Below are 10420 nucleotides of genomic sequence, written 5' to 3' on the forward strand. Positions count from 1 at the left end.
GCCCTGACAACACCTTGATTTTGGACTTCTGGTCTCTAATACTGAGACATAATAAACTTTTGTTGTTTTACAGCACCCAGTTTGTGGTCATTTTTTATAGCAGCCACAGGAAGTGACACACTTACCCACCTAAGTGCCTGGACACATTGTTTTTCACTTTTCAAATGTCTATCTTGACAATTTTATTCTTTCATAGATTTATTTTTTCCCTAAAGGAGTTTTCCTAAAATCTATATCAATAAACTCTTCTGAGATCCAGACCCATATTTCCAATCACAATGGTATTCTCTTAGGACCTCAAAGTAACATTTTCTTAAATGTTCATCTCCATTCCCTACCTACTCAAATATGCATAAACTGTTTCTCCAACACTGTTCTGCAAGTTGGTTAACGGCAATCTCATCTTCTCAGTTGAACAAACTAAAAAAGTGAGAGTCACCTTCTACTTTTGTTTTTCTCTTATCATTTGTATTGAGTCTGTCATTATTTGGCTGCTTCTACTTTGTCAATGCCTCTTGTCTTTTTCAATTCATTTCTACTGCCATAATTTAAGTCTCCATTACTTGATACCCAATTTATTAAAAAAGAAATCGCTTTCCTGCCTTGACAATCTTCCCTGCTCTAATCCTTCAAGTACACATTTATCACCATATACTGTGCAGTTGTTCTTACTTATCTCCCCATCTGTAACACTTTCTTGGTAAAATGTTATCTATCTTTCAAGACACTCTTCAATAAAACATCTGATTTCTAGGGCTTACTCCCATTTCTAAGATAGAGAGGAATGCCCAGGTAATACATTTCAATACCATATCTTTCTTTAAAATTACTGATTGAAACTGGGAGTGGTGGAGCCTGCCTGTAGTCCCAGCTACTTGGAGGGTTGAAATAGAGGATCACTTGAACCTCGAAGTTCTAGTCCAGCCTGTGCAACATAGCAAGATCCCTATATGTTTTAAAAAAGTGATTGAACGTATACTATATTCCAGATCCTAAACTAAAGATATGTAAGAAAGTAAATATAAGGCTGGAAATTTTAATGCCTTTACTACCAGGCTGGCATACGTAAGATTTTATTCCCTGGTTAAAGAGAAGCCTCTGGATACTTTTGTAGAAATAGAAAGTTAAAACATGTAAAATGCACATTAGAAGATTCACTTGGTAATAGGCACAGTGCAGTGGTATACTATGATAAGTTTGGGATTATCCAAAACCGGGTTTGAGCCACAGTTGATTGCCAACTGTACTGTATGGTAGAGATGGTTAAATATTTTTAAATTGAGAAATGATTTTACTATATTTCATGTAAATAAGAATAGTACAATAGCTATTCCTACTTGAAATATGGAAGGTATTGTGTGAACAATGAAGAAAATCATTCATCATATATCAGACATATGTTTATATTATTGTGATAATACCTGGAATATGATGTGAAAATATCTAGATTGTACTGAAATTAGAATAGTGATCAAGAAGGCTGTTTTAAAACCCTAAGCACGTGAGGAAGAGTTAAAGAATCCATTAATGGTATCTAGTAACTTTTTGTATCATTCTTGCAACTCACCTGTAATCTTGAATAATGAACAAATTAAAATAAAATTTTAAGTTATCAAACATCTGGCCAGTTTTTAATCTAACATAGTATTATTTTTCAAAGTTAATCAGTCATATAAAATATTACAGAAAAAGAAAAATATTAAGTGTGGTGCTCCATGGCCTCCATTGTATCTACATATTTCCTTCGTAAATATTAGACAAATACATAAAAGTTAAAATGAGTAAGAATGACGAAGAAAGATGAGACATTCGGTAGTTTAAAGGATAAAATCACAAAGAAAATCGAGAGAATGTAGTTATAACCTAAACGGAAGTTCTTCAAGGAAACAAATATATCTAAATAATATTAATAACTTACTTCACTGGGAGGATTTAAACAATCTTCTCGAGACAGCTGAAGGCTTGGGCTGAAGGCCATGAGGTCCGTCTTGGGCGGACCCTCTCCAGAGCACACCCTCTGCCTCCTCTGCTGTGAGTAAGACCAACTCCCCATGGCGCTGGAGTACACCAGCGTGGGCTTGCCCAGCGAGCACTGGCTCATGGTGGGAGGCGCTGAGCACCGCAGCGCAGTGTACAGCAGCAATGTGAGCACCAGCAGGCTGGACACTGCACAGATGGCGATGATCAGGTACACGTTGATGTCCACCAGAGCCGCTTCGGGACCCACAGCGCCCACTAAGGCCCGCGACGACGCCTTTGGCGCCTGACCGTTCTCCACCAGCGACACCAGCACCGTGGCCGTGGCCGTCAGCGCGGGCTCACCGTGGTCCTTCACCAGCACGAGCAGGCGGTGGCGCTGAGCGTCCGCCTCGTCCAGGATGCGTGTGGTGCTGATCTCGCCAGTGTACAGCCCCACGCGGAACGGGATGCGCGCGCCACCCGCCGCGGGTTGCAATTCGTAGGACAGCCAAGCGTTATAGCCGGAGTCAGCATCCACTGCGCGCACTTTCGCCACCACGTGGCCCGCACCCACCGACCGCGGTACCAGCTCGATAACTGCGCCGCCCGCGCTGCCAGCCGGAGTCGCCAGCAGTGCCGGCGCATTGTCGTTCTCATCCAGCACGAACACCTGCAGCGTCATGTTGCTGCCCAGAGGAGGCACGCCCGCGTCGCGCGCGCTCACCTGAAACTGCAGCAACTCCAGCTCCTCATGGTCCAGCGGCTGTAGTGCGTACACCTTGCCGCTCTCCGCGTGCACCGACACGTAGCTCGACAGCGCGCGCTCGCCCACCCGCCGCTCCACCAGCGAATAGGACACCAGCGCGTTCTTCTGCGCGTCCGCGTCCCGCGCAGACACCGTGAAGATGTGGCATCCCGGCGGGTTGTTCTCCTTCACGAACACTGTGTACTCGAGCTGCGCGAACGCCGGCGCGTTGTCGTTCACGTCGGCCACACCCACGGACACGCTGGCCGTGGCCCACAGCGAAGGCGAGCCCCCATCCCGCGCAGTCACCACCAGCTCATAGGCTGACACGCTCTCGCGGTCCAGGGCGCTGTCCAGCACCAATGAGTAGTAATTCTTGTAGGTGGACACCAGCTTGAAGGGAACATGAGGTGTCAGTGAGCAGATAACCTGTCCATTGGCTCCAGAGTCACGATCCGACACGCTAATCAGGGCAATGACGGTACCCACCTGAGCATCCTCTTGTACAGGGAGTGACAGTGAAGTAATCATTACTTCAGGGACATTGTCATTCACGTCCAGAACTTCCACCAGGACCATACTGTGACCTGCCATGGAAGGAATCCCTTTATCAATGGCGTTAACCTGAATTTCATAGGCATTATTCTCTTCAAAATCCAGTTCACCATAAATTCTAATTTCACCTGTGTCTGGATTTATTGAAAACATACATTTCTTACTCACTGGAAAAATCATTTTCATCCCATAGGAAACTTCTCCATTAAGTCCTTCGTCTGGATCGGAAGCGTTTAGTTGGATCACTCTTGTGTCATTTTGGACATTTTCAGACAACACCACTCTATAGCTGGGCTTATCAAACGCCGGACCATTGTCATTCACATCCAGGACGGTTATTTGAATCTGAACAGACCCTGTTAGTTCTGGTTTACCGCCATCGATTACCATCAGCAAGAAATTGAGTTTTGGCGTTTGTTCTCTGTCCAATAACTTCCGAAGAACTAATTCAGGCAATACACTTTTATCTTTTTTTGTTTTTATTTTAAGCTCAAAATGCTCATTTAGACTTAACGCATAGGTCAAAAGAGAGTTTACGCCGATATCCGCATCAGAAGCGCCCTCTAGAGGAAAATGAGAGTCCAGAGGCGCAGATTCGGAAACAGGTACCTTTTGTTCCCTTTCTCGGAACACCGGCGGGTTGTCGTTAATGTCCTTTACCTCCACGTCCACATGGAAAACCTGCAGCGGCCTGTCCACGATCACCTCCAGGTGGATGCTGCACTCCGCGCTCCGCCCGCACAGCTCCTCGCGGTCGATCCGAGAATTCACAAACAAAATGCCATTCTGCAGATTTACCTCCAGAAGGTCCCCGTGTGTTTTGGACGCCACTCGGAACAGGCGCGGCACCAGCTCTGCCAGCTCCAGCCCCAGGTCCTGCGCGATGCGGCCCACGAAGGTGCCGTGTTTGGACTCCTCGTAGACGGAGTAGTGGAGCTGGCTGCTCCCCACCTCCCAGGCTGCGAAGAGCAGAAGCGAGAGCAGCAGACGCTGAGATCCCGGCCCTCTTGGCCGGATAATCACCATTGCAGAAAATGAGGGCCTCTGAGTTGGGACAGTCAGTTTTAAGGGATCGCCTGCCTGAGGTATTTCATGAGCAGTCACCCTTTTCTGTAAGTACATATTTAGTAAATTTTTTCCAGCATCACAGTCAATATGGAGTCGATCCTACTCCGTGAATGGTTGGAATGTGGGTGCGGAGAAAAAAATTTTCCTGTTTCACCTTTTGAGTGTAGAGCGACATCATGTGACCGATTATGTAAGTGCAAGAAAGATCCTGAGGTTCTTTTCGGTTTAGCCACTTTATGGGTCACTCTCTAAATTCTGTTGTTTCGACTTTCGGATATTTTTCACGGATAATTTATAAATGCGGGTTTAGTTAATACACATGATAGTAACAAAACATCAACAATTTTATTACACTGTAGTTTAAAAATGTTTTCTGCTTAAAAGTAGAAATCTTTCAAATACGGTAGATTAGAAGCTACACTTTATCATGGAAAATGATATACAGAATAACATACATCACCCCTGCCCTTATATAGCTTGCAATTCACACTGTTTCAGTAACTTTTAACCTTCACAAGCACTCCATCATAAGCTTTTAGAGAAAGTTAGGAATTTTGTATTTAACAAAGGATAAGAAACTAAAACGTCTAATACCAAACAATATTTCATTTATATAAATTGTCTTATTCATAAATCTGATGAAAGTTAGAATTCATCATAAATATGGAGAGTGTTATTGCTTTTGGTTCCTTGATGCTTGAATGTAACAACTTTTCACATAACTGCTCTCATTTCCATAACATGCTAAAACAAATCTCAGGAATAGATTCTGGAAAGTTTTACTCTAGCAAAAGTAAAGCACTTTCATGTTAAATGTTTTATTGAAACCTCCAAATTTCACGCTATCCCAAAGTAACAATGGAGCACTAATATGAGAAAGATCTCTTAAAATGTTTTGAAGCCTAATCTCATTGACTCAAGTCAAGATAATGTGAACTTGATATCAACCGTTTGCTTTTTCTCTAAATCTTCACCTATAGGTCATTTAGTAGTTAGGACATGCTTCTCTTCAGAAAATCAGAATAGTGACTGTGATGCAAGGGGGAATCAAATGACCTTTAGTGAGTTTATTCGTTAATTCAAAATCAGCTTTAAGAGAAAACAAAACACAGATAATATCCTACAACTCATTGTGAACAACTACACATAGATTTTGTAAGTCTACTAATACTCAAAGTCAAAATCTTTAAACCAATAATTTGATGCAATTCGTTCCTATTACATATAATAAAGGCAACTGAAATATGACACCTTGACAAAACCTGGAAAGAATAACCAAGAATGGCTCTACGGGTATAAGATAACTTAAATCAACTATAAAACGTTAAGTAATTAAAAATATATTTGAATTTTGATGCCATCAGGCTAATTATTTAAATTGTCTAATATTACCACCAAATTTCTTTCCTATTTTTCATTTTCAAAAGTAGTCAAGGTACCATACGAGCTAAAGAACTTTAATTTTAAAAAATAGGCTGGGTGCAGTGACTTACACCTGTAATCCCAGCACTTTGGGAGGCTGAGGCAGACAGATCACCTGAGGTCAGGAGTTCAAGACCAGCCTGGCCAACATGGTGAAAACCCGTCTCTACTAAAAATACAAAAATTAGCCAGAAGTGGTAGTACATGCCTGTAGTCCCAGCTACTCAGAAAGCTGAGGCAGGAGAATCACTTGAACACGGGAGGTGGAGATTGCAGTGAGCCGAGATCACACCACTGCACTCCAACCTGGATGATAGATCAAGACTCTATCTCAAAAAGAAACAAATAATAATAATGTATTATGTAGTTCTCACCCACTCTTTGACCTAAACAAATTGTTAAGCCAATAGGAACATTTAAGTTCAGCTTAATACTTAAACAACCAAACTAGAAAATAAATTGAAATTATAATTTTATACCATAGAATGCAATCTTGGCATTAAGAATAAATATAAAAGACACAACTTTTCAGAAATCAGTCCAAGTAATCTAAATTATCTAAAATGCAAATTGGTTATTTATGTGATATATAATAATTTACAAAATTTTAACCTGCGCTGAAAATGTTCCCAAGTCTTTAAAAGTTCTTGAGTTATTACAAAAACTTTATCTGGAGATGGGTAATGTATTCCCTATCTAATATTCACATTTATTATATTTGTAAAGTTTCATAAGTGGTATGATGGTTTAATCACTTTTGAGTCTGAAATATTTTATATTTTTATCTTGTTGCCTTCTCTTTAATACTTAAAGAATGTTTTTAGCCAATGAATACTAAGGTACAAAAGTTCTTGATCTAAAGTCTATGAATAGGCTTCAGCACAGACTCTTTGAATATTGTGCCAAATGGTATGTTATGCATCTATAAGGAGGGAAATAACTAGATATGATTCTCAAGAAAGTCTGTAATTCCACCACTCTACGTGTAGTAAGAATAACTAAATATGAAGAATGACTCAGAATTAAATGATCTTTGCTCAAATCTTCAGATGGAGTGATACCATGTGGAAAGAAAATTTCAAAAACATTAGAGATAAGACATTACAAGATAGAGTAGTTAAAATGTGAGGTGAATGAAAAATTATCAGTAGGTATTCATGTTAATATATTTAATTTTTTCTCTGCTAGATGAATCTGAAAAACTTATGGAAGAATGCCAGCTAGCATATATTGTAGATCATATAGCCCTATATGCATGTCTTTAGCATGTCTGGATAATTTGAATAATTTTATTTACCTAGTTTCCTTTGGAATCATAAGTCATGCCATTTTGTTTGAGTATCCAAAAGTTGACAAATCTCTTGCCTTTGCATGAAACAAAATCAAGAACAGGCAAAAAACAAAAATTATTTTTTCAGATGGGGGTCTCACGATGATAGCTCACTGCAGCCCTGAACCCCTGGGCTGAGAGGGTTCAGGGGACCCTCTCATGTCAACCTCCCAAGAAACTGGGACTACAAGCGTGCACCACTAGGTCTGGCTAATTTTTAAATTTTTTGTAGAGACAGGATCTCGCCATGCTGTCTAGGCAGGCCTCTAACTCTTGGGCTCAAGCAGTCCTCCTGCCTCAGCCTCCCGAATAGCTGGGATTACAGGCCTGAGCCACTTTGCCTGGCAAGAACATGTAGAATTTTAGTTATATTATTTCCATAAAGCAGTATATAAGAATGCAAGGCTTAACTTTTTTCTTCAAACAATATGACAAGTATTATCACAGGAATAAAGACAAAAGTAAAGATTGTTTCATATATAATGAATTTATGATGAATGTTTAACACTGTAAAAATAAAAAAAGTAAAGTAAATCATTTCATATTAATGGAGTATTCCAGTTTTGATACAAGCCTGAAGTTAGAAAAGCCAATGGACTAAGTGTAGTGGCACTGCATTCCCAGCTACTCTGGAGGCTGAAGTGGGAGAATCCTTTGAGCGGTCACCTATGAATAACCAGTGCATTCCAACCTGGACATCATGGGAAGACCTCCTCCCTTTAGAAAAACAAAGCTAATTGATCTAACAATGTGGAAACATCAAGGCAAAAATCTACTAAAAGACAAAGAGGAGCAAATTTAAATAATCCTTAGTTATTATGGCCATAACTGAAGTTTAGAGATGAAGGGGCATGGGTACTTTAGTGAAAATAGTAATTATTTCTACTCAAGTGACTACAGAAGAGTCATTTTTGCATCTCATTTCTTTTAATATTTGCTAACCAAATATTAAGAGAAATAGTACATTTATTGGTTAAAGAAGCCGGATTATTCATATGACTAAGACTGAAGATGTGTATCATTTGGCATTTCATGAACAGACGTTGTTATCAAAAACAATATTCAAAATACTGATCATAAAATTTTCCCTTAAAAAATCCGTGAAAAACACTGGATTTTAAATAATTTCACATACACTTTCTGATAGGTGGAATCTGTAGAAAACTCACCTGTCCGGGGTGATTTGACCCTGGTTCCTGTCTTTCCCCTTCCTCCTCTTTATTCAGACCTAGAGGAAGACTGGGGCTGAAAGCCATGAGGTCCGTCTTAGGTGGGCCCTCCCCAGAGCACACCCTCTGCTGCCTCTGCTGCGAGTGCGACCAGCTCCCTACCGCGCGGGAGCACACCAGAGTGGGCTTGCCCGGCCCGCACGCGCCCTCAATGGGCCTCACCGAGCACCGCAGCGCAGTATACAGCAGCAGCGTGAGCACCAGCAGGCTGGACACCACGCAAATGGCGACGATCAGGTACACGTTGACATCCAACAGCGCAGCCTCTGGGCTCGCGGCGCCCACCAAAGCCCGCGAAGAGACCTTTGGCGCCTGTCCGGTCTCCACCAACGACACCAGCACGGTGGCCGTGGCCGTCAGCGCCGGCTCACCGTGGTCCTTCACCAGCACCAGAAGTTGGTGGCGCGGTGAGTCCACCTCATCCAGGGCACGCGTTGTGCTGATCTCGCCCGTGTACAGCCCCACGCGGAACGGGATGCGCGAGCCGACCACCGCCGGCTGCAATTCATATGAAAGCCACGCATTGTAGCCTGAGTCCGCATCTACTGCGCGCACCTTCGTCACCACGTGGCCCGCACTCACCGACCGCAGTACTAGCTCATTAACTGCGCCTCCCGCGCTGCCAGCCCGAGTCGCCAGCAGTGTCGGTGCGTTGTCGTTCTCATCCAGCACGAACACCTGCAGCGTCACGTTGCTGCCCAGAGACGGCACGCCAGCGTCACGCGCGCTCACTTGGAACTGCAGCAACTCCAGCTCCTCGTGGTCCAGCGGTTGCAGAGCGTACACTTTGCCGCTCTCCGCATGCACCGACACATAGCTCGACAGCGCGCGCTCGCCCACCCGCCGCTCCACCAGCGAGTAGGACACCAGCGCGTTCTCCTGCGCGTCCGCGTCCCGCGCAGACACCGTGAAGATGTGGCAGCCCGGCGGGTTGTTCTCCTTCACGAACACCGTGTACTCGGGCTGTGCGAACGCAGGTGCGTTGTCGTTCACGTCGGCCACCTCCACGGATACCCTGGCTGTGGCCCACAGCGAAGGCGAGCCCCCATCCCGCGCGGTTACCACCAGTTCATAGGTCGACACGCTCTCGCGGTCCAGGGCGCTGTCCAGCACCAACGAGTAGTAATTCTTGAAGGTGGACACCAGCTTGAAGGGGACATGGAGAGTCAGAGAGCAGGTCACCTGCCCGTTGACACCTGAGTCACGGTCAGACACGCTGATCAGGGCAATGACCGTGCTGGGATGAGTGTCCTCTCGTATTGTGAGGGACACGGAAGTCACGGTGACTTCAGGAGAGTTATCGTTAGTGTCCAAGATTTCCACCCAGACTGTACAGTGACCTGCCATTGGGGGAGTCCCCTTATCTGTAGCCTGTACTTCAATGTTATAAAACTTGTTTTCTTCATAATCTAAAATTCCATTGACCCTCACTTCTCCATTATTTTGATCTAGTGTAAATAAGGGTCTTCCATTGGGCTTAATTGATATTAAGGAGTATGTTAACTCTCCGTTGACTCCCTCATCTCGGTCTGTGGCGTTTAGTTTTATCACAAGAGTTTCTTTAGCAGCGTTTTCCATAAGGCTCACCTTGTATTCAGATTTATCAAACTCTGGATCATTGTCGTTGACATCCAAGACTTGGACTAACAACTGAACAGTGCCAGTAAGCTCCGGTTTCCCCCCGTCTGTAGCCGTTAGTAGCAAATTAAGTTCCGGAGTTTTCTCTCTATCCAGAGACTTCTTTAAAATAAGTGACAGTCTTTTAATCTGCTTACTATTTGTTGGTGAATCTAAAGAAAAATACTCATTTTGACTTAGCCTGTAGGTCAATAGAGCATTCTCTTCAATATCAGCATCAGAAGCTCCCTCTAGTGGAAAACGCGAGTCCGATTGCTTAGATTCCGCAATCAGCAGCTTTTGTTCTCTGAGCGAGAACACCGGCGGGTTATCATTAATGTCCTTCACCTCCACGTTCACATGGAAAACCTGCAACGGCCTATCCACTATCACCTCCAGGTGGATGCTGCACTCCGCGCTTTGCCCGCACAACTCCTCGCGGTCGATCCGAGAATTCACAAACAAAATGCCATTCTGCAGATTTACCTCCAGAAG

At 43.5% G+C, this 10420-nt stretch overlaps 1 protein-coding gene across 10 annotated transcripts in view; it reads right to left on the minus strand.

The window, feature by feature from the left end:
- LOC111527854 (protocadherin alpha-C2) overlaps positions 1-10420 on the minus strand; it is a 180952-nt gene that overhangs the window by 127466 nt on the left and 43066 nt on the right. The window contains exon 2 of one of the 10 annotated variants that reach the window (XM_023194424.2): positions 8249-10411. The exons of 8 other annotated variants lie outside the window; for them this stretch is intronic. In XM_023194424.2, coding sequence (XP_023050192.2) covers positions 8249-10411 — 2163 coding nt within the window. Of the gene's footprint in view, positions 1-1918; positions 4451-8248; positions 10412-10420 lie in introns of those variants that run through there. One more of the 10 variants, XM_023194387.2, reaches the window with a different exon arrangement.

Source organism: Piliocolobus tephrosceles, chromosome 4 (assembly GCF_002776525.5).
Source record: "Piliocolobus tephrosceles isolate RC106 chromosome 4, ASM277652v3, whole genome shotgun sequence".
NCBI lineage: Eukaryota > Metazoa > Chordata > Mammalia > Primates > Cercopithecidae > Piliocolobus > Piliocolobus tephrosceles.